The sequence below is a fragment of the Hippopotamus amphibius genome, chromosome 3 (genome assembly GCF_030028045.1).
Source record: "Hippopotamus amphibius kiboko isolate mHipAmp2 chromosome 3, mHipAmp2.hap2, whole genome shotgun sequence".
Lineage (NCBI taxonomy): Eukaryota > Metazoa > Chordata > Mammalia > Artiodactyla > Hippopotamidae > Hippopotamus > Hippopotamus amphibius.
This window is the reverse complement of record NC_080188.1, coordinates 135,961,547-135,986,680: the sequence shown is the minus strand read 5'-3', so window position 1 is coordinate 135,986,680 and position 25,134 is coordinate 135,961,547. Positions and strand designations below refer to the sequence as shown.

Here is a 25,134-nt window from a genome sequence, read left to right as displayed (position 1 = left end):
ACTCTTACATTTTAGCTGTAACATCTGTAACAGTCAGAAGGAACCCGTGAACTCTCAGCCTACATCATAACCCTTCCATCCTCTCCCCCAGAGTTAATGGGATGAGAAACTCATCCTGTGCAATTGATAACGGGCCTCACGCTCTTCAGCTGGTGGGTCAGAGACTGGGTTGGTGGAAGTTTATAGAGAGAATTATTTCATAGGTTTTTGAAGTAATGCGGAATGCCACCTTTCTGACTTCTCACTCCCCCACATTCACTCAATAGGAAGTTTCCCCAGGGTCTATTAGAGGGCCTGGTGGGGGCCCTGGGAGGCTGTAACAGAGCAATGGGAAAGCACAAGAAGCCATTTAAGAATAATAATTACACACCAAGCACATCTTTCCTAGTGTGACTTTCTAAGAAGAAAAATCAAGGAATATGGCTTAAGGCCTGAGCATGATGACAGCGCCTTCCTGCCTTGGCTCCAGTCGGCTAGGTGGGGGAGGGGAGGCAATATGTGTGTAGGGGTGGGCCGGGGGCAAATTACCCGACATCAATTCTTTCCTTGCAGAAGACTCCCGCAGAAAGAAGGCAGCTCCAGGCCCCTTCAGGCCTTCCTCCGAGACAACACAAGCCACCATATAAGAAACTAGGTCTGTGGGAAGGCCCCCAACCTTCTTCAAGCGCTAAAGAAATCAGACCAAGCTTAAGGAAAACAAATGTCAGTGCTGTTTAAAGTACATCAAGGTTCTTTGGGTTAAAAATCTCCCCAGGGGAAGCTGATGTGCTCCCTGTAAGAGCTGAGAGAGAGAAGATGGGAGGGTTTCTGCAATAACTTCAGATTATGTTATTTGATTCATTTCAATACCGTAAAGCATCAACTCGCCTATTTATTGAAGAGAGAAGAAACAACACTGAGGCATCTAAGCGAAGAGCTGCAAATTAAGATGTGTGCGTGTGAGCGCGGGCACCCGCACACACTCACCCACGTGTTTACACGCTGCCTTCTGAATTTCACTTCTGTATGCAAAACCACCACCACCGGTGTCTGCACTGCACGGCCACTCTGCATACCGAAAATGCTGCACAGACCCCGCGCCTGGCTCCCTGGGGACAGACCCCCCCCCCCCCCGGACCCTTGCTGTGGCTGTGAGGGTTCAAGCCCAGACTGAGAGGTGTTTAATAAAGAAAGGATGACTCCCTCCGGCGAGTCTTTCCCCCTGGGGGGCGGGGGTCTTCTATCTCCCTCTCGTGGATGAGAGTGAGGGCAGCCTGGGAGAGGAGGTGGCTGGGGAGGGAGGGAGCCTGGGGCGCCAAAGAGGAGGGGATCGGTGAAGGCACAACCAAGCCCCACGCCGGGGACTCTCTGCGCCGGGGATCCGGGGGCTCGAGGTCGGCTCTGCGCGGGGCGGCGGCTCCCCGCCAGGGCGCACAGCCCCGCGAGGCGCAGGGGAGGCGCGCAGGGGAGGCCCCCCGGGCCCGTGGGGACCGGGGGGCCGGCGGGGGCTGCCCAGCATCCCTATGCCCTGGCATCAGCATTAGCCCATCAGATCAGCAGCTTTTGAGGCTTCGCGCCACCCCCCAACACTCCCGCCCCCTCCCGCAAGTCCCCTCCTGAAAGGCTAATTGTGCGGGGTGCTGAGGCAAGACCTGGGCGCCTGTCTACCCAGGCTCAGCTCCGAGCTTTACGATCCTGTCTGAAAGCGGCCTCTCGTCTTAGCACAAGGCCATGTGGCTCGCTACCCGGCTCCTCCACGGTTTCTTAGCATTTTCTTAAGTTCCCAAAGTTTTATTTTGTAATGCATTCCCTTAAACTCCTTCCCGACGACTCCGATTTCTCTTTCCCACCTGATCTAAGCAAACAGGCTCTCTCATCTCTTGGGGTTTTTGTTATTTCTTCCTCTCCCCTTGGACTGGCCTCAGGACGAAGCTGCTTTAATGTATTCCTCACACGATCTGGTTACTTCTGCTCCGGCCTTTATCCTCCGTGCCGCGCACAACATCACCAGCCACCCACACCCACCCACGCATCTCTCTCGCAAGGGGTTAGGGATTACAGGCACCCTAGTAAGAAGGCCACACAAAGGAAAGCTGAGCATGTGTTGCCCGCGCTTTGTTTTTAAATGTTTGTTAATGTAAGCAGGGTGCACGGCCCTAGAGCCTCTGCATGCAAATTCTGTAGAGAGGAATTACCGTCTACACCCTCGTATCCTCAGAGAGCCTTTCCGCATGGATGTAGACCCGACTCATCATCAGCGTCCCTGAGAGGCTTTCTTTGTTAGGGACAAACGATAAATGCAAACTTTCAGTTCCATTAACAATGGTAATTATAAAGAGGATTCTCTTACAGTGACACGCCTGGGCTTCAATTACCTAAAGCCCTCAGAAAAATGACTGACGGACAGCTTTCTCTCAGCCCTACCAGCACAGGCCACTAGGTAAATGTATTCCTTTGACCTACTGGCAGATTCAACCCTGTCTCAAAGCAGGACAAACAGATGGAACTTTCTTCTCACACTGACTGAACCACACTCTCTTAAGGAAAGTCAAACATCTTTCTAAACACCCTCACTTTGTTTCTAGAAGCCCCACTGGCAGGTAGGTGAGAATCAGGCATTATTTTAGCGTTTCAGTTGAGGCACGCTGAACAAGCAACTGTCCACAAGTCTATGGTGAAAATCAAACCTAACTTTCCTGACTTCCTGGGCTGCACCATATGAACTCGGCAAAGGTATCCCACACTTCTAAGCCTGCAACCATTTATCTTTGTATTTTCCAAAAGCAATTTTCAGTCCAGAATCCAATAGCTACAAATAGATAGGATGCAAAAGAAACATTATTTGCATTCAGTCACCGAGTCAACAAGGTGGATTAAACTGGGACTGGCCTCCAGTTGGCCTTGTAAATGTGATGCTGAATGCTTCAATTAAAAAAAACAAATCACTAATTTTTTTTCCTCCCAGTTTGCCTTCTCCAACTCAACTTGATTGATGGAGGTAGCTTTAACACCACCATAACCAGTTTTACATGACTGTCTAGAAAAGATAGGAGTCAGAGGATAAATTAGAAGTGCCATAACAATGAAAAAAGAATTTTCTTTCATAAATGCTCCACCTGCTTTCTGTGCTATGTATCCAGGCCTTGGCAGGGACTGCGTTGGAGCTCATGATCCGAGAAATGTGGGGTCAGATTAGTGGCTCTCTAGAGTGGCCCATTCCATGGATGTAGAAACCTGAGACCAAGAGGTTAAATGGCATTCTTCAATAACACAGTAACTTGGAGGCAGGCAGGCAGTGTTAGGCCTTAGAACTCTTGACTCAGGGTCCAGCAAACACAGAATTCTCTGTACTTGTCCCATTGTATTCTTGCTGTACAAAACAAGGTGGCTATTTCCACCACCCATTCTATTTTAGGGAACATGTCAGATTTTGTTATGGATAAGGAATCAAATCATAAAACACGGAGTTAGGGAAAGAAAGAAGTAACAAAACAGAAGGAGGTAAAGGGGCACCACCTTATCCTGGCTGCCAGCAGTGGGATATTCCCTGCCAGAAAGAGATGCCGTGGATATGCTTTGTTCTGGAACATGGTTATCCATCGGAACAATTTCAACTGCTGCAGAACTACCAGATCAAGTTTGAGTAGGGAACAACCGGACACCATCCTGAGTGTGAAAATTATGCCAAAAAAAGTACAAAACAAAGATATATGCCCAGACAACCATGCTATGGCCATGCTGTCCAATACGGAGGACACTAGCCCACGTGGCTCTCAGGCACTTGAAGCCTGGCTAGTCCGATTGGAAGATGTGCCGTAGATGTAAAATACACAACTGATTTCAAAGCCTTAGTACAAAAAAAAGTGTAAAATATCTCATTAATAATTTTTATGTTGACCACATGTTGAAATATTTCAGATATATTCAGATTTAAATAAAATGTGTTATTAAAATTAATTTCACCTGTTTCTTGTAACTTTTTTCCCCAATGGGTACTAGAAAATTTTAAAACATTAAATTTCAAATGACATATGTGTTCATTGCACAGCACTGTTCTATGGGACTCTCTCCCTAGAACTCTAGGATTGAAGAAAGGAGGCCCAGGAGTGTTGGGGTAACTTCTGATGAGCTTTGCCCCAGACTTTTTTCCCCTCTCATATAGAAAACCATTTAAAGCATTTAAAAGCAGGGTCAGGAAGCATCTCAGTGAGCCTCTAAAACTCCTGGCCACAGCTGGTAAAAAACCCAACCTGAATAGACAGGGTCAAATTAATAAGACCAGTGGTAGACAGTGAGCTGTGTGCTTTCAGAAAAATAACAGTATTTGCCATTTATTGAGCACACTCATGGAACTATGTGCTTTTATAGTATTGTCTTGTTTAGTCCTTCAAGCAAGCCTACATTTTATTTACTGTATAGTGAGGAAATTGAAGCTCTGTTAAATCAACTTACTAATGTGACACAACAAGTGAGGATTTGAATCCAGATTGGTTTGACTCAGAGACCACGCTCTCTCTATCATACTAGACTGCTGTTCAAAAAAACTGATCTTTTGGACTTCCTAGGTGGCGCAGTGGTAAAGAATCTGCCTGCCAATGCAGGGGACACAGGTTCGAGCCCTGCCCTGGGAAGATTCCACATGCCACGGAGCAACTAAGCCCGTGCGCCACAACTATTGAGCCTGTGCTCTAGAGCCCGTGAGCCACAACTACTGAGCCCATGTGCCACAACTATTGAAGCCCACGTGCCTAGGGCCCGTGCTCCACAACAAGAGAAGCCACTACAAGCCCGCACACCACAATGAAGAGTAGCCCCCACTTGCAGCAACTAGAGAAAGCCCATGTGCAGCAACGAAGACCCAATGCAGCCAATAAATAAACTAAATAAATAAATAAAATAAAATAAATAAAATAAAATAAAATTTGATATGTTTAAAAAAAAAAAAAAACTGATCTTTTTGGCAAAGGTCTTCTCTGGGAACCTGACACCTGAAATTCCAGCAGTAGAGATTCATTCCTTTGACTTACTTTTTTTCTCTCTAAAATGCAAATAGCTCTGAGAGAGGTTTCACATAAATCCTGATCATGCACACTTTAAGTCAAATAAATGGACCAAAATATATATTTTTTTAGAGTAGGTACTGATCAAAGAAGACAAAAAATACAGTAAACCCCTAAATATGGAGACGAATGATCAGTGAATGAAAGAAAAAGGCTGAAAAAACAGAATGCTGAAAGCGCTGAAGACCAAATTGAGTGTCATTTACAATAAAACTTAGAATACACCTACTACAGCTACTCTGGAAAACACTTTGGCAGTTATCCAAAATGCTAAGCATAGAGTAACCGTACGATCCAGCATTCCACTCCTAGGTATATATGCAGAGAAATAAAAACACATTCACATAAAACTTTTATGCAAATGTTCAGAGCAGCAACATAGGAAAACAATGTAAATGTCCATCAACCGATTAATGGATAAACAAAATGTGGTATATCCATACAGTGGAGTATTACTTGGCTCTAAAAAGGAATGAAGTATTGGTACATGCTACAGCAGAGTGGACCTTGAAAACAGTATGCTATGTGAGAGAAGCCAGTAATAAACCATATATTATATGATTCCATTTATGTGAAATGTCCAGAGGAGGTAAACCATGCAGACAGAGATTACTGATTAGCAGAGGCTTGGCAAAGGGAGAAATATGAACTGGCTGGTAATGAGTACAGGGCTTTTGGGGGGGGAGGGGCATTGATAAAAATATTCTCAATTTAGATTGTGGCAGTGGTTGCACAATTTTGTGAATGTACGAAAACCACTGAACTGTATGCTTTAAATGGATGAATTGCATGGTATATGAAATATATCCCCCAAAAGCTATAAGCAAAGAATAAATAAAAAGGAATAAATCTATTAGCATCATTGTTGTTATTATGACATAACATTTTTCCCTAAAGGAGGGACATATAAGGAAGGCAGGAAGAGGTCAGGCTGCCCTAAACTCACTTTATTACTCTTCCTACTTTGAAACTTTGTGAGTTTGAATGGATGGACCTATGTGTTTTCAAAGGGAAGATATTTTTAACTAGGATTTCATAATATCTCCAGTTGCTAATGCTAATAAAACGCCATCACTAAAAACGCCATTCTAACTTTTCGGTGGTTGGTGTCCAGTTTGTAGTTAATAAAAAACCTTTGTCTTTGCTCTCATCCATTCTTTTTTTCCCCTCGTCTTCGAACCTCGGCCAGCCTTTTGGCTAGATAGAACTCATTCTCACTTTAAGAGAATGGCAAGAGAAACATAGGAAAACAAATCTTAAATTCAGCACTATTTTTCTTTTTTCAGCATAGAATCACAGAGTCTTGGAATTGGCTTGGTCTTTAGGGACCATCTGGTGCAAGCCTCTCTTTTTCATATAAGAAAACACAGCCAGAAATAATAAGAGTGAACAGTCATGGACTGTTTACTCTATGCCAGGCACTGTAATCTACATGTATTACCTCATTTAATCCTCACAACAACCCTCTAAAATAGGTACCATTATTATCTTTATTTTATAGGTGAAAAAATGAGGCACAGAGAAGTTTAGTAAATTTAGTTACATCACACAGCTGAAAAACAGATCCAGAATACAAACTCAGGCTGTCCAGCTTCAGAGGCCAAATCTTTAACCACTACTATTATAGTTTCTCCTAAAAGTATTTAAGCTATCTGCCTGTCACCTTATAACTACTTAGTGCTAGGTCCAGAACTAACACAGGTATGAGGGACCCACTCCAGTTTCCACTTAATAACGGAGTGTCAATGGGAGATACAGTGGAAACCATGACCTAAACCAAAAAGGATGAATTTTTCCACCCATTGCAATCTTGATTTCCACCAATAATTGAGAGATTGAAACAGAGCTGTCAGAAGGAAGAAGACCTTCCGGGAAGTCACTACTGACCTTATTCTGCCATGAAGGAAGATAGGTTTCATAATCCTATGACAGTCTATACCCACACTCTTTTTTTTTTTTTAAATTCTGGAAATCATTCTGCCAAGTTCTGAGAAGCGATATTGCTAAGATGCAGATGAGGCAAACGATTCAACCAGAGAACTCTCATGATGAGACATACCGACTACCTGACTACTTAATTACATATGTGTAGAAAGAGTTATCACAACGACAAACCATGAAATGGAATAGAATATGAGTCTTGAGATAATTTTCTACAGAAAATACAGCATCTCTTATCTATATTCCCCAGGGAGCCCAAAGCACTTTGCAAACAACTCATTCATTCTCTGTTTATTTTATTTGTCAATTACTGCCTTCCTTAAACCTCACCATACCATCTCAGGTACGGGGCAGGAGTGGAGCCAGAATTATTATATTCCTCTAACCCAGGCTAAAATGGCCATGCACATGGACGGGGTGCTCCTCGGGGCATATGAAAATGAGTAGGAGCTGTCTTTAGCAGCTGCACCTAGGACACTGCCTCAGTCGTTTTGGGTAAATTTTTTAATGAAAAGGTAAAAAAGTATGCTTAGAATCACTACAGCAAGTTCCAACCATAAGAGCATCCATCTCACAAAGGTTTGAAATCAAAGTTAAGGCTAAGTTTTCCTAAGGCATGCACATAAACTATGTCTCAAGAGAAGCCAGGGTTATGCTTTAAATTAAAATTAAAACACTGTCTTATTTAAATATCTTCAATATCTGCGTTTTGGATTGTTTGCTTGTTTGGGGGTAAATGTTGTAATTTCGCCAACAGCAACCAAAAGTTTATGGACGTCAGCAGAATGGAGAAGCAAAGGCGTGTGAAAGAGGCCTGGCACCAGCAGGGCGCTAGATCCGCCAGCAGGCAATGCCTGTCTCCACCCAGAGTGCAGCCTGCCACCCACCTGGGGACCCACACCCTCACTCCTCCCAGCTGCCCACACCCCACAGGGCCTAGGTCACAAGTTTCCCCTGCGTTTCCCCACTCAGAAATCCTCTTCCAGCTTCCTCAGTTTCACTTAAATCTTTCTCACTCCCCATCCTCATAGACATCCTATTGTTAGAACAAATGACACCAAATTTCCAAAGACCTCACTCTGGTAGGTCTGACCAAGCTGTTCTCTGCACCCTCCTCCCTACCTCTCAGGTGCCAGAATTGGTCCAAATGTCCTTCTAAAAGTGGATGAGCCCAAATCAACTGGAGAGAAGGGACGCTGCTCATAAGTTCACATTGTGTCTTCCACTGAGTCGTATTATCGTAGGTCTATCGCTTCTATCCAGATTATAATAAATAGTATAGGGTCTAATCACCTGACTTCGGCCTAACATACCACTGTGCCTGAAACGGCAGTTCAAGTAAAACTGAATCAAGTAACTCCCCTTCATTTGCCCCCTTTCTCTCTCTCTGCCCCTTACACACACACACATACACACACACACATACAAACACACACACACACAAAGAAGAGGAAGAAAAGACGAAAAAGATCAAATATGTGAATTCTCTCAACAGCAAGAAAAGTTTCTGCATTTGCCTGCTAGAGATGAACTTCTACGAAAAGTCACTCTTGCCACGTCAACCCCAAAAGGAATCTGATCAGAAGCAGCTCTAAATTGTCTGAAGTTATTTCACTCCTGTTTTCTGCTCAAGGCTTAATCCCATCAGAATTACTTCCCTGAAATACACAGCTTCCTTCCACAGTATCCCCTCCACCTACATATACAAACACACACACTCACAAATGTACACCCATGCGTGTACACACACACAAATTGTTCTTTAATGCTCTAAAAGATGAGGAGTAGAAATCCCATAATGTAATTGCTATACTAAAAAGAAGTGGCAGGCGAGAATAATAAGGGAGGGTGAAAAAAGGTGAAATACAGTAGCAGACTTAAGGAAAAAAAAAAACTACAGTCTGTGATGGGGGTGTTAATTGAACACAGAGAAAAAAGAAAAGAGACAGAACAAAAGGGTGTGAAGAAAGCAAAAAATAATTTTTAACCTCCTTCAGCGATTTGATTTAACTTCAGTACAGATAAGGCACAGAGGAAAATGGGCTGAAAAGTGCCATATATAGCTATTATGTTCTAAAATTAAAAACTATTCCCAACAATTACAGCTATTCATTACTATCTATAAATAGTCTCCTTAGTAAATGGCACCTAATATTTTTGTGTGTTTTCCTCATTTTTAAACCTGCATGATTTTTGACACAGAAATTTTTAAAAAATCAAGAAACGTTTTAAAATATAGGTAAGGTCTTTTTAAGAAATGCAGTATGTTTGAATTTTTTTCCTCCTTCCCTTCCATCTCATCAACCCCACTACCACCACCTCTACACATATGCAAAACCCAGCCTATTGCTAATATGTCAGAAGACAAGGAATGGTTCTCAAGAAACAAAAGAAAATGAGATATTAAATGGTCCAAAACTGTCTATGAAATCTCCATGTTCCCAGAAGGAGCAAGCAGATAAAGCCACTTCTGAAATACACTTGCTGGTGGTCTTGACAGGGTTTTCTTGCTGTGGTTTGAGATCTGCTGCCTGAGTATTTTGCAGGCATTCTTGTTCTTAGCGTTTATTTTAAAAAGCAAAAGGTATTAAAAATAAAAACTTACCTACATTCTCAACAAGAAGACACTTGGGCTCTTTTTTTTTTTTCCTGAATATCCCCACCGTAATTTCTGACTAAATACCTATCAATCAACTGTAATCTAGACGGTGCTGCCTACTTTGGGTGTTATGCATGTGTGTTTCTTTAAAGTTCCAAAAGGTTGGTAAGACAATCTTAGCTAGTTTCCCTACTAATTTCTGAGTTTTCCAACAAAAGTCCTTAACAAAATCAAAAAAGCCAAAGCAGCCAAGGAATGCAGTCACCAGGCTCCTCTCAGGGTCCTGCCTTCCTCGCAAAGATCTAGGTGAGCCCACTGAGTGAGTTCCCAGTGGGAATACAAACAAACAAACAGAGCCCACCCTAAATCAAGTAACCTCCACAATGCCTGAGACGGAAACTCAAAAATACTCAATGTGAGGGGCTTGAAAGCAACAATAGGAAAAGTCCCAAAACAATGAAGAAATGTACGTGAACTGCTCATCCAAGTGATCTTTTCACTAGCTTTGTATCAAGAGGGGAAAAAAAAGAGCTCCTACAACTTTACAGACACCGTGCGTCTCGGACACACCAACCGCATGGAAGATTTGTGGGATCCTAGAATGAGGGTGAGGCCGATCTTGGGTGAGTAATCCGTGCTTTAGAATCAGAGTTCTTTTCAGCACACCACAGTTGTCTCCCACCTATAACCCACAACACTCAACATTCCAGGAGAGGTTTCCTCCTTCCCCTTAATCCTTCCAATACACAAGTTGAGGAATGAGGAGAAAGGCCTTTCTTTCTTTTTCTTTTTTCTCTTTTTATTTATTATTTTTTTTTACTTTCACCCATGGGTGCCCTCTTAATCCAAAACTCTGTGTCTGTGTGTGTGTGTGTCTGTGTGTGTGTGTATTTCCCTCTTAATATGGGGCTAGTGATTCTTATCATTTTTCATTTATAGTACTCAACAAACTATTTTTTAAATATATTATTTGAGAGACAACACATAAAACCTCAATTTAGATTTTTAAAAATCTCCAAACATTAATGTCATTCCATAACAGAAAAATTTTAAAAACAAAATACATAATCCAACAATAAATTATACCTTTAGAGTATTATTTTGACCGATACAACTGCTTCCCATCACCACAGTTTAGGCAATATTCGTGTAAGGAGCAAAACTCTTGAACCCACAACAGAACCAGATCTCTAGTCACACCCATCCACTTTGATCTACTGCCTCAGCAGGCTTTAATTAGAAGGCTAGAATTAAACATGTTGGCCACAATATACATTTCAGTGCCCTGATGGGCTTCCTTTCAGTAAAAGTCTGATAAAGTGTCTTAAATATAGTCTCTTTGGCCTAGATTATCAAATATGACTTTGTAGCTTGATTCTACGTTTTATGAAACAAGATCAGCAAGAGCACATACCTAATTAGCAACAAATTTCAACCAACCAAATATTCCAAGTAAATAAGCATCAGAGAAAAAGAAAATGAGACGGAAGAAAAAAAATGAAAGAGGAGAAAGAAATATATACATCCTTAGGTTTCCTGATCCGAGCTAACAGAAAAAAAAAAAAATTGTGACAAACTGAAAAAGCCCTTTTGATATTTGTTGCACCATCCATACATTTCTTAAAAGGCGTCTCACAGCTAAAATCATGCAATTCACAACTTTGCAATAAGGTTAGGCTTTGGCGAGGCAACCCAGAAGACTTAAAAAGATCTGAACATCACTGCTCAGGTGCTTTGTCTGGCATGTCATGCACAACACAAATAATATCCAACAAAGGAGCTGCTTACTAATTTTCCATACATTTCAAGACCTGAGTAATTACATATTCGATCAACGGTCACATCTTGAAACTATTTATTTTTTTAAAAGAGAAACAGAGAGAGCACTCAAAAAGAAAGCCACCCTGTGTGCCCTCATCCTCCCCCCCTTCCTTTTTTTATGTGTAACTATCAATGTATATCAACCAGGCATGCCATCATATTTATTGTCCCTTTCATTCATGTCATGCCCTTGCTTATATGGTTTAGATATGAATTATCGACTGTTACACTCCTTGTTGTAAAAAATAAATAAATAAATAGGATGTCAGGTACTTTGCACTGCTCTACAGCGAGCGAGCAAGCCAGAGGCCAGCAGAAGCTCCCGCTTTACATAACCACCCCTCGTTCCTCATCTTTATGCCCTGGTTTCAGATTGCCTTCTCAACTCTTTCTTTTTACAAGGGAGAGATTCACCCACTTTGGAAAATTAAGGATTAAAATAAACAAACAAGAGGATGTTGCTAAATGTCCTTCCCAGAGCATCTGTTGTTTAAGAACACCTCTGATTGATGACTGCTATTTTTTAATTGTTGCTTTAAAATTTAAATGCCCTCCTGGGATGTGTTATAAGTGTGTTAGTCCATGATATGAGGTCTAGAAAGTAGAAAAACAACAGAATGAGTGATCTCGTAGCATGCTATTCTCCTAAACCCGGCGATTCTCCCAGCTATAAAATCACAGGGCACTCAAATACCAATAACCTGATGTTGTGTGACACGTTCCACAAAGGTATTTGACAACACTCTGTCGAGAACCTCTAGTTTGCTGCTTTGTGTAATTATAAGAAAAAAAAGGAAAGGAAACTTTAAACACCTTAGCACCCCTATGCCCAACTCCAAAAAAATTAAGCGTTTTAAAAATGGACCAAAATATATTCCTTCAGGAAACGGACTTTTACTTTCATATTTTTCCCCCAAAGGCACATCATTCTCTAAATTTCTCTTCATAACCTCTATTTCAGCCTCAGTTTCAAAGAGGCTGGGAAGAGAGTTAAGGCAAATAAACCAGTAATGCCTGGTAATAACTGTCAAAGAAACTTGGTGCTTTCTTTCACAGGAAGCAGGGCTACTCAGACTTCCTATTGGAATATGCGATCCATCTTGACAGTACTTCCATTCTGAAATTTTAATATTTAAATAATGGGTTCCTGATTGCCGGTTAAGTGGTCAATTGGCCAAAGAAAATGCTTAAATGTTGGAATCTCATTCCTACCTGTTTTTTCTTTGATTTCACACAACACATTAAACAAGGCAGGCTTCATTCTGTGGCAGTTTAAAGCATGTTTTCTGCAAGAAAGAAACAACAACAGAATAGCTTAGGTGAACTCGAGATCAAGCTGCTGATAATGCACAGGGGGACGAAAATCTGAACATTTAGCCAAAATTATAGAGCAAGCATAACTCTCTGGCATGCTTCAGCTGCTTTATAACTTAATATACAGAGTCCCGCCATAGAAAAAGAAATAATACTAATTAGCAGGGAGAGAGTAGGGATTTAACTACAGAAAAGAACTAACCTCAATTATGCCCATTTAAGAAGAGTTTGGGTTTTGGGTTTTTTTTTTTTTTTTAATAAGTGGTTTAATCCAAGTGGAGGTCTTAAACCAATAATCCCATCCAGGGCAATGAATACACGGCAGAGTCAAAAGTACGGGATAACAGTTTTGTATGATCTATGCAATCACCAGAGCCTAGGAGCTGTCTGCTTCTCGGTCCGTGTGTGTGTTTTCAAATTTAATTCCTCCATGTGTTCGAATTCATTCCGCAGATGCCCCTGTATTCTCATAAACACAAGATGCTTGAAAGGTCTTCTAAGTAGAACTGTCAATTTATAAAATTTCAGTCCCCAAGTTAAAGAGTATGGAAATGCATTGCCAGGGGGCAAACATACCCATATGGGGAATAAATTCATTTCTCTGTGTTCACATTATGTCGCTTGTGCACACACTGCTTATTTGCAGGTGCTGAAATTCAATTATTTACAATTAGGACCTTGCACTCATTGGGGAAAAAATAAATACAATTCTGCCTTTTACATTAGTGATTTACCTGGTTCTTCTGTGTGTTTATATTCAGAATGCACTTGAGGACCAAAACAATACCTTTCCCTTTATTTTACTCTGGAAGCACTTTGCAGAAGGATATTGTTTTGGAAACAAAATACTGATCATATCAGCTATTAGTTAAGGGAATTCTGTTGACTAACTAACATGAATGTATGAAGATAAATGGGAAGCTCTGGCACTCAAGACACATGCAGTTCTTTTTAAATCCCTTTCAAAGTTAAAAAATAGACACATCCTCACAAACGGAAACCATGAAGCATGCACTATATACTGTACAGCAGAGGAGTCATAAGCTCAAAATTCAAAAGTATCAAAATAAACATACACATTGTGTCTAAAATACGAATGGTTCCCTATGTAAATAATAAATGTACAGTATGAAGATGTGACTAGGGAAAGAAAAAACCTGGTCAAAGTATTTACTCAGTTACATTGTTTAACCAAAAAAAAAAAAAAAAAAAGCTTAGTGGTGATTCAGTTCTCATGTGGGATGAGAAAAAAGGTGAAAAAGACTTCAATGTATCAAAGACTCCTCTCTGGGCCTTTTGAGTTTTCATTAATTGTATTCTTATATAAAGGCCCAAATGCAAAAACAAGTAACAAAAAAAAATTCCACACAGCTTTACAGAAATATTGCCTTGCCACAGCATGTCAGTGGGGTTATAGAGAGAGAACAGAAAATGTCCCTATCCCAAAATTGTGTCTGATCTCTCTTAACATCTAGGCCATTAAAAGGGGGGAACCCGCCAAGCCATGGCTGACCTCAGTTGTACAAAAAGCAGCCGGACTAAACATCAGAAAAGTGGTGAGTCTCCAGTCTTACCCGCCCCTTCGGCTGCACAAATTTGTTATTAAAGCAGTTTATTGGTATGTCTGAGTTTATTTTTCTGGAACAATGTAATGGAGAAATCTCTTCCAATTCAAAGAGATTGCCAGTGGGAAATCTTCCACTTACCCTACCTATTAGCTTTTCTCTGGGTAATAAAATTCAGAAAGGGCACCGATTAATTTCTGAAAACTTTCCCCATTAAAAAAAAAAATTTTAGCACAGTTCCAGTCTTTGAACCTTCCCAAGTTTTCAAGCACCCATAAACCACAGGACTTTTGAGTTTACAAGTTGCATGTGCTTACAGCTAAAATGAGTGTAATTCAGAACACCCATGCTTTTAACTGCTTCTTTTCATTTGCTAAACTCAAATCCCTATTTCCCTTAAACAAAAGTACATATAATGATGTCTTCTCCATATAACTAAGTCTTGTGAGGTAGAGGAATTGTGTATATATGATTTAAAAAACCAACTACTTCTGAGATTTAACAAAGCTGGGTAATTGTAAAGACATACGTGGTCATTAGATTTTTTAAATTCTTCCTTTTGAGATCAGCCTGGGGCAAACAGTTGGTGGGTTGCCATTTAGTTTATGTTTTATTTTGAAAAGAATTTACTATAAAATCCTAGAGTGGAGAATTATATACCTGGAAGTGGATTAAGTTGAGAAGCTACACAGCTTCTTTATTATGCTTCCTTAATGAAGATCATCCTGTCCTATAAGATTGAAATACATAAAATATACACTTGCCTTCATTTCTATTTTAGTAGCATCTAAGCGGTCCCGATAGAGGCATGGGAAAAAGAGCATGCTTGATTTTCTCCCCCCACCCCTTTTTAAAGGACCATACATTCTGTGCCACAGAAGGTTAGTAAACCGACTCAAAATAAGAGGCAATAAAGTTACACTACATATCTGAGCCTCTTAAACCTACCAAATATGTTTAAAAGCAAAAGTATCTCTTCTTTCTTTACGCCAGCTTTTTTTGAAACAGAATTTAATGAATGCAAAATATTTTCTGGATAGCTGACAACTACTGACAAAGAATTACCCTGCTTTCTTTTTTCTTTTTTTCTCCTTTTCTTTCTTTTTTTTTTAAATAGGGAAAGAAGGGGGAAAAGATAAAAATTAATTTTGGAGGAGTACGTCCAGAAAGAAAATCCAAAGTCTCTGATTCAGAGAAGGGGTCAACTAAATTTGCAAAAAAAGTGTTCACGGGACATTTTATTTTGTAATGTGACGTAGTCCCTCAACAAGAAGGCATGCAATGCTGTTCAAAACTTGACAATTCTGCTCTCTCTGATACTTTTTTAAAGCAGTAAAAAGTGCCGAGGGCCGCTTTTGGATCAGTTGGCAGTATTTTCAGCGTGCCTGAGTATTTGTGTGGATATATACGAGGACCTCTATATTCACACACACTCTCTCTCACACACACACAATATATATACATATGTTTGAAAATATATATACACACAGCCACATCACGGCAGGGAGACTACACTTTCCATAACAACCCTCCTTCAAATGTTACTCCTCCGCCATATAGTTGCTCGTCAAAATAAGCAAAGAAATAACATCTAAAAAGAAAGCGCTGTGGTGATTCGGTTCCCATTGTTTCCCCCAGCGAGAGGGAGAAAAACAAAAAACCCCAAGAAAGGAAAAGAAAAGCCTCCATCTCACCTGGCCTGCGCCTCATCCAAACTCTGGTCTGTGATGGTCATAATTTGCTGTAAAATGTCTCCAATGTCCTGCTTCCTCCCGCCCTCCCCCTCGGTCCCTCCGGCCCCATCCTGCAAGTGCTGGGACAGGCCGGGGTGTCCGGCCATCCCGACCCCAGCATGGGAATGCATCAGCCTGGGCTGCTCGTCCATCTCCAAAGGCAACGGCAGCCCCCGGCTCTTCCTCTTCTGCTCCTCGGCTCGGCTCCTGGGAAGCACCAAGGCTTTTTATCCTTCAAGCTGTCTTCAAATCCTTTTCAGGATAAACAGGGAAGGGGGAAAAAAGAAGACCAAAAGAAAAAAAAAAAAAAAATCCCTTTGCCTCTTCAGAGGATGGTGGGAGGATGGGGAGTGGGGAGGGGGAGGGGGGCGTGAAGGGGTTGCGGGGTGAGGGTGGGGATAAGGGCTGGTGGGGAAGGGTGTTGACTCCAAAAAGCAAGAAAAATAAACCACCTTCCTACTTGACGAAAAGAAATCAGAGCTGGCTTTTGGCTTTTCAGTCCGGTCTCCTTTGCAAGGCAGAAATGGGCTCCCGGCGCTTAAATCTGTGGCTTAATCCTTTTGCAAATATGCATTGATCGGGAGAAAGGAGAGGAAGGCAGGGGGATTGCAATGCAAACTTTCCCCCCCACCCCCCGCTGCCCCCCACCCCCACTCCGGGCCAGAGTGATCTCAAAGGGGGTGGGCTGTTGCAAAAGCCAGATCTCCCCCAGCCGCGGCGGCGAGGCAGAGCACAGGCTCTCTCCTCCTCCGTGTCTCTGCAAACTCCAGCAGCCCCGTCAGCCTCCTGCTTTTGTTTAGCTCAGGCTCAGGACTCCAGAAACATATACAGAAAAACCACAGCCTGAGAGGAGGAGGAGGAGAAGGAGGAGGCGGACGAGAAGGAGGAGAGGGGAGGGGGCAGAGGAAAGGGAGGAGGGGGCGGGGAAGCCGGGCGGCGGGGGAGGGAAGGAGGGAGGAGGGCACCCGGAGCCCCGCCCCCCTTCCGTGATTGGCCACCGGAGAAAAGACGGGCCCTCCTCCCCCTCGCGTCCTCCCTGCACCTCCTCCTCGGCCTCCTTCGGCTCCTCCTCGCCCGGCGCCCTGTCAATCAGAGTTCAGAGGTGGGCCGGGAAGGAGGCCGAGCTAATACCAAGTCTCCAGTCCTTAAAGGTGCAACGATACCGGAGCGCCAGCTTGATTAGTCAGTTCCCACTTTTCCTGCCTGCCTTACTTACTTGGGTTCTGTCCTTGAGAAAAATGTGGCTCCACTTAAATGCAGATGTATAAGAATAACACGAAAGAACACGGACGGTGTGGGTCGCCCCCCCTCCCCCTCTCCGGGTTTTTCTTTTGCTGTAATGTGGCCATTTAAAACTTGATGCTTTTCCATCGCTAGACCTCAGGGAAACTGTTGAGAGCGAAAGTTTGTCAGCACGAAGTTGTTATGAAACACAGCTGAGCTCTTAATATAATTAATAATGATCTTTAATAAATGGTATATGTAAAAATAGATTCTAAAAAACAATCACAGTCGAGCTAAAAAGAATGCTGAACTGTGACATTTTGGTTGCATGGAAACCAAATTATGGACTCTGAAACTAAATAATGCTGAACAGAAAAGATTAATAAATAAGTTCACCAAATGAAACTGATTCAACATCTCTCTCTCTTCCCCCTGGGGAAAATTAGTTATTTGGCTTAAGTACTTAATAAAGAAATGCATTATCACAGTCTGGTTCTAGTTTTTAATATAGTCTAATAAGCATTATTAACTGGGATAAGACACGAACTGACACTTATTGAATGCCTACTACGCACCAAGTAATTTACATGAGTTATTTTATTTAATTCCCAAGACATCTCTGTGAGTTATGGACTATTAGTTCCACTTTGCAGAGAGGGAACTTTGAAAGGCTAAGTAACTTGTCCAAGGTCCCACAGTTATGAAGTGTCAAGGAAGGAAGGCCTCCATCTAACAGAAATGTGTAAAAATTAGTTATGTGCCCATCTTGTTTGCAAAGAGACTCAAGATGCTTAAAATGATACATATTCAAACAAATTGACTCAAATTGAAAATGAGTAGGAAAGAATGAAAAAAAGAATAATTAAATAAAACCAGGGGGAAAACCTAGTAAGAAACTCATAGCTAAAGTTCAATACTATTGCTCCAGGTAAGACCATCAATTTGCCTCCCATCTGTCCATTAGGCACATGAGAGAGGACCTCTGACTGGGTACACAGTCACAATGGCCACAAGATAAAAGAGCAGATGAATTGCTCTGGAAAAGCTACAGGTAGTATTTTGGAATATAAAATATTCTACTCTGTAGATAGCCCTCTTCCCGGATGGCCGTATAGCCAAAGAAATGCATTGAACTGCTGCAAACGTAAGTGTACCTGATCTGCAGAAGAGAAGGTAGCTTCACCCGATTCTTTGAGATCCTCAAATAAAATGTTATTCTTTTTATCAGTCCGACCTCCTTCCAATCATTACAAAAAATGTTTGGCAAGATAAGGGACTTGTGACAGGATTTCAAAGCAATTCTTAAGCTACTCGGTACTCATTGGCATGAGGGCACGCAATAGGGAGTGTTAATTGTAATTAGGATGTCATATTACTTGAAACAACTGTTCTATCCAGATATATATCCTGCGTTGTTAACGGTTTTTTTTAATCAACACTAATAATCCTCAAATCACATATAAATCACAGTGAGTGTGAGTTAGCACATCCCTGACAACAATGAAGTTATCACATCTTAAAGCATGAAAGGAAGTTAACGCAGAGCCTGTAAGAAATCAGTTTGTGAGCAAGTAATTAGAATTACTAAAAATCTAATAAAAGTTTACTATGTAAAGTATTGGAAAACATACCACCAGTACCAGAAGATCACTGTCATCTAGGAGCAGTTTAGTAGGGAAGTAAGAAATGTACAACAATAATATTAATGATTGCATTTATTAAGTGCTTTATAAAGATAAGGTATATTCAGGGTGCTTTATTAATTCAATCACCACAATTGTTTGGCCTCAACACCTATGCTTTTATAGTGTTTCCAACAATATAGTGTTGCCAAAATATATTTTAATGCAACATAAATGCTACTGAAGGGATGCCGTGCCTTAGGCATCCTATAAAGGATGAGATAAGGGGACAATTCCGTTAGAGTGATTAGAAGACCTTGAGGTGGGTCTGAAGGATGAGCTGGATTTAGAAGACACAGTGAGTGAATCTGATAGAAGTACAGAGTTTCTCTTCAGCCACAGTGGAAATGGTTAGCAAAGTATAATTGTGAGGACTCTGAATAGCAGCATTTGTGCTTTATTTGGTATATACCAGGGAGCCACTGAGAAAATTTCTCTGTTTGTTTAAACAGGGGAGCCAAAAATTATGTTTTAAGAAAAACTATCTGGTTGCCCAATACAAAATCGAAGAAGATGAAATAAGGAAAGTGAATTAGGAAGGTGGCAGTAGAAATGGAAAGGAGAGGACAATTATGAGGAACATTTTCAAGGAAAAGCCAATAGAACTTGATAATTGATTTTATGTGGGTGGGAAGAATAAAGAAAGTGTTTTCAAGCTTGGGTGACAAGAATGCAGTGGCACTCACAGAATAATAATTATACCTGTAGATAGAATTTCTTGAGTACAGATTATGTTTCAGGCAGTGTGTGTACATTACCACTTAATTTTAACAATTTGACACTTAATTTTAAGAACATCCTTGTAGGGTTATAATCTCGTTTTTGCAGGTGAAGAAACCAAGGTTCCTAGAAGTTAAATTTCTTGACAAATTATGTATCCAAAAACTCTCTTATTTTTAATACTTCACAGAGGATCAAGGAGGTTGAGAGGAGATACTGCCATAGGTGAAACAGAATAAAAATTAAAATCTTTTTTTATTAAAAAAAAATTTCTAAAAGTAGATTCTCAGGAGAAACTTACACACACAATTTCCATACCTTATGGATTGTGGCAAGGGACGGGCAATGCTTTTTTGTACCTCCCATACCTCAGCAGTGCTTTAATTCTAATAGATGTGCATTAACTATGTGTTGAAAGAATAATGATGAATAATCACGCTGTATTTCTTCAAAATAATAACTGAAGTCCACTGAATTATGTTTTAAGGACATGACATGAGTCATTACCAAAATTTGGCCAACTCGCAAAGTAGTTCTCAATCTGACCTTATTCTGTCTACAAAGTCATCTCACCGAGTTTACCTCTCCTACATCAGGATTTTTCATTTACTCTGAGGATTCTCTTTCAAACTTTATTAGAAGCCCACTAGCACATAGTCTCATCTCCACTAAGGGACAAAGAGCACGGTGAGAGAGGAATGTACAACATCCGGGTTCCTTCTCCAGAAAACAAAATGGTGGCAAAGACATGAGTCACCTGGCATAGTCACAGAGATAAATTCACTACCACTTAGTGTTGCATGGTCTAAGTATCTGTGTATCTTTATGATTATATTTGAATTGCCCTCTAGGTTTCTGTAACTCTTCTGTTGATACTTTATGGGGAAAAGTAGCAAAGCTCATCACCTCTGCTCAAGAGTTCAGGACCAGAGTTTGTAACCAAACCCAACACCGGGGCAGTTGAAGGCATCTATTTATCCACCCAAGGATGCTCATCTTTCTTTTTCAGCTATTCTCTTGCGCCTTGCTCCTTGCTTTTCTTCAACTTTTCCACTCCCTTCTCCATACCCATTCCTGCTTCTCTTCGTTTTCTTCTGTCTAACCTCCTCATTCCTGATGGCAGAGATCTTTCCCTCCCCGCTTGGCCCTGTTGCCTTGCCTCACTGGGCAGGCCCTGAGGAGTTCTGGGCCCACCATCCTGCGTGTATCACTGAAGCCATGTATCAGAGCAGGGAGAGCCTAGAGCAGGGACTCTTAACCCAGGGTCCATGAATGAGCTTCAGGAATTCTATGACCCTTAAAAATGATATACACAATTTGGTAGTGGATACTACTTTACATTATTCTTAGAGCAGGGTATATTATGTTTATCAGAGTCTTGAGGGATTTTAAGACCCAAAAAGGTGACAACTACTAGCTTTGGATTACGAAGTAAAGTAAATGGTACAATGCTACTCTACTTTGGTCTGGGAAAACCAGGTAGTTCTTAGCAGGTGAGATTTTTCTAGGAAATATCTGCCGCTCTTTCCTAAACAAAGCAAGCCACCAGACTGTCAACAGCCCATTAGGACTGGCTATTGAATGATAGTCAATCCAATATCAATATCAGGGCTAAAGAGCTGCAGGTACTAACTCTTGAAAGCAAATCAAAAGAAAGGGGGTGGGGATCATTGATGGAGCACTGACATTGTCGTACTGTTCCAGACACGGATATAGTGGTAATAAGACAAACTGGAGGGCTTCCCTGGTGGCACAGTGGTTAAGAATCTGCCTGCTGGGGGCAGGGGGTGAAGGGGAAACTGAGACGAAGCGAGAGAGTAGCACAGACATATATATACTACCAACTGTAAAATAGATAGTCAGTGGGAAGTTGTTGTATAACAAAGGGAGTCCAACTCGAGGATGGAAGATGCCTTAGAGGACTGGGGTGAGGAGGGTGGGGGGGACTCCGGGGGGGGAGAGTCAAGGAAGGGAGGGAATATGGGGATATGTGTATAAAAACAGATGATTGAACTTGGTGTACCCCCCAAAAATAATAATAATAAAAAAAAAGAATCTGCCTGCCATTGCAGGGGACACGGGTTCGATCCCTGGTCCGGGAACATCCCACATGCCGCGGAGCAACTAAGCCCGTGCGCCACAACTACTGAGCCTGTGCTCTAGAGCCAGAGAGCCACATCTATTGAGCCCATGTGAACAACTATTGAAGTCCATGCACCTAGAGCCCGTGCTCCACAACAAGAGAAGCCACGGCAATGAGGAGCCCACACTCCCCAATGAAGAGTAACCCCCACTCGCCGCAACTAGAGAAAGCCCATGTGCAGCAATGAAGACCCAACACAGCCAAAAATAAATTTAATAAAATAAAGTATACACATTGGAAAATTAAAACAAACAAACAAAAACAGAGTAATGTGATGTGGAGTTAGGGAGGCAACATCAAATAAGGTGGTCAGACAAGGGCTTTCCAGAAGCTGACATTTGGGGTTGAACTTGAGGATAAGAAGCCAGATATGGGTAGATCCTGGGGAAAAAGCAACGGGGGGTGGGGGGCAGGAGGGAGGAATTGACCTATGTAAAGGGCTTGAGCTTGAATTTGAACTTGAAGGATAGAAGGCCAGAGAGACTGGAGCATAATAAACAAAAGAAACATTTTATAAAGAGGAAATCAGAGAGGGAAGCAGAGACCAGAAAACATATGGACTTTTAGGCCATGGTAAGGACTTTGGATTTTATACTAACTGCATCTCAGATCCACTGGCGTGTGCTAAGCAGGGGAGTGACAATGAACACTGATTCAACAAATCTTCATTGACAACATAGTATATGCCAGGCACTTCCTAGTCACTGGTGAATGTGCCAGGCATGGTCTCTACTCACATGGAACTTACATTCTAATGAAACAAGGAAATGAACGCAGCAACAAGCAAGCACCAGGCATGATGAAAGATGTGCGGGAAAGTGATCTGGGAGCTACTGTAGTTTGAGTGGCCATGGAGGGCAAACTGAATAGGGACATTTAAGCTCTGACATGAGTGGGAAGGAGTATACCATGAGAGGCCAGAAGCAGCAGCCAAAATGATGGCTTTAAATGAGGACTAAACGTGCCTAGAGTGTTTGAGAGATGAGAACTAAAGCCAGTGTGGCAAGAGGGGAGGGTGGTACAAAATTGAGGTCAAAAAGGTAGGTAAATTTTAGATTTAAAAAAGGAAAGGCATTGGAGGGTTTAAAACAGAATGTCTTAGTCTGTTTGGGCTGCTATAACAAAATACCATAGACTGAGTGGGTTATAAGTAACAGACATTTATTTCTCACAGTTCTGGAGTTGGAAGCCCAAGATCAAGGCACCACCAGATTCCCTGACTGTTGAGTGCTTGCTTCCTAGTTCTCAGACAGCCCTCTTCTTGCTGTATCTTCACACAGTGGAAGGGGCAAGGGAGCTCTGTGGTATCTCTTATAAGAGCACTATTCTCATTCATGAGAGTTCCAACCTTCTGACCTAAGCACCTCCCAAAGTCTCCATCTCCAAACACCATCACATTTGACATTAGGTGCCAACATATGAATTTTGGAGGGACACACATATTCAGTCTATAGCACAGGGGAACAATATCATCTGACTTTTTTTTCTAAAAGTATTATTTGCCTCAGTGCAGAGAATAGTGTGTGTGGGTGGGTGGGGGGGAGGTAAGTGGAGGTAAAGTCAACGAGACTCACTAGGGGCTGGGATGTGGTTGGAGGAGGAGGACAAGGAATTGAAATTCACATCTGGATTTTGGTTTGACCAATTAAGTAAGTGGTCAAACTGAGATAGAAAAGACATCTCCTGTCAGGTAAATATTATCATTCCCGTTTTACAGATGAGGAAACTGAGGTTCAACATATGTCATCCCAAAGCGTATAGTTCATCCACCACAGCATCTTTACCAGGAGTGAAGATTACCAATATTTGCTTATTTTGGAAAAAGAATATAGATGGCAAAAATCAAGGCAAGTAGTCTTATAGTGTATGGGGGGGAGGCGGGGGTGCCTCGGTGTGTTATGCTAATAAATCTTGCTGAGAATAGTGTCAGAAATAACTCTCATTTTTCCCCCTTCCTTTATCTTCTCTCTCTATGAAGTGGGGGGCGGGTAGTGGAGGAATTAAGACCTGGACTTAAGAGCAGCCTGTGCTGGGGATACTAGGATGAACACTTGCAAACTGAGATTGACAGTGTAGCAAAAAGTCCTGACATAGCAACTCAGATATTTATCATCTATGGTCAGAGTGCAGACAAGACCTTCAGTTGCACAGCAACTACCACCAGAGTCCTAGGCACAAAAACAAGATGAGAGTCAGAGGCTAGTGTTTAGAGGCCGAGCGGACTCTGGATCTGCAACCCCCTCACTTCATGACCTTGGCCAAGTAATTTAACTTATCTAAAGTCTCAGTTTCACAACTTTAAAGATTGTGGTTGGGCTGAAATCAAATCAAAATGAGTGTTAAGCATTTAGTATAATGCTTGATGGAGAATAGATGCTCAATTGATGACAAATTTTCTAATTCTCTTTTTTTTTCCTTTTTTTTAAATAATTAATTTATTTATTGGCTGTGTTGGGTCTTCGTTGCTGTGCACGGGCTTTCTCTAGTTTCTCTGAGCAGGGGCTACTCTTCATTGTGGTGCACGGGCTCCTCACTGCCATGGCTTCTCTTGTTGCAGAGCACGGGCTCTAGGCACATGGGCTTCAGTAGTTATGGCACATGGGCTCAATAGTTGTGGCGCACGGGCTTTGTTGCTCCTGGCATGTGGGATCTTCCTGAAGCAGGGATTGAACCTGCGTCCCCTGCATTGGCAGGTGGAATCTTAAACACTGCGCCACCTAGGTAGCCCCTCTAATTCTTATTATTACTCCTGGGTGGTTTCTCCCAGAGACATCTCATCTTCCTTCAGCCCTTCTCTGCCTTGGAAGCCACTAATAATACCATGCCTTCCTCCATAGCTCCTAAATCTCACAGTCCTTCCAGAAAGTGACCTAGTGACCTGCCTGAATATTTTCTCTTTTCTACCCTCCAAATCAAATTTCCATTCACTTGAGACTTTCCATTCAGATATGAGTAAAGCAATTTACTTACAATATAAATAATTTATAAATGTGAACCGGAGATAGTTGTAAAGTCTCCAAAAGGAAGACTATTTATTTTAGGGGATCCCAATTGTCAATATATCAATTATTTATTGTTGTGTACCAAACCATCCCAAAAGCTTTAGTGGCTTCAAACCATAACCATGTTTTTTTTATTGCCCACAACTGTACAGATTTGAATTAGGTCAAGCTTGGCTGAACGTAACTGGACTTATTAAGACAGTTGGGACCTGCCTTGTCTACAATGGTTTCTTTCCATTGTCTGATGGTTAATTTGCTATGGTCTGGGGTAACAACAATGATTGGGTCTTGCATTTTTTGTCATCTATCAGTCTAGCTCAGACTTGATTACATGGTCTCCAGGGTTCAAGG

General features: G+C 41.7%; 1 protein-coding gene across 3 annotated transcripts in view; it reads right to left on the bottom strand.

The window, feature by feature from the left end:
• Positions 1 to 16,873, bottom strand: part of PBX1 (PBX homeobox 1) — a 286,241-nt gene extending 269,368 nt beyond the window's left edge. For 2 of the 3 annotated variants that reach the window (XM_057727436.1, XM_057727438.1), the window contains exons 1-2: positions 15,974 to 16,873; positions 12,613 to 12,686 (exon numbers count right to left, since the gene is read on the bottom strand). In XM_057727436.1, the coding sequence (XP_057583419.1) occupies positions 12,613 to 12,686; positions 15,974 to 16,164 (265 nt within the window). In that variant the 5' untranslated portion in view covers positions 16,165 to 16,873. The remainder of the gene's footprint in view (positions 1 to 12,612; positions 12,687 to 15,973) is intronic. The other variant, XM_057727437.1, reaches the window with a different exon arrangement.
• Positions 16,874 to 25,134: the final 8,261 nt, after the last annotated feature.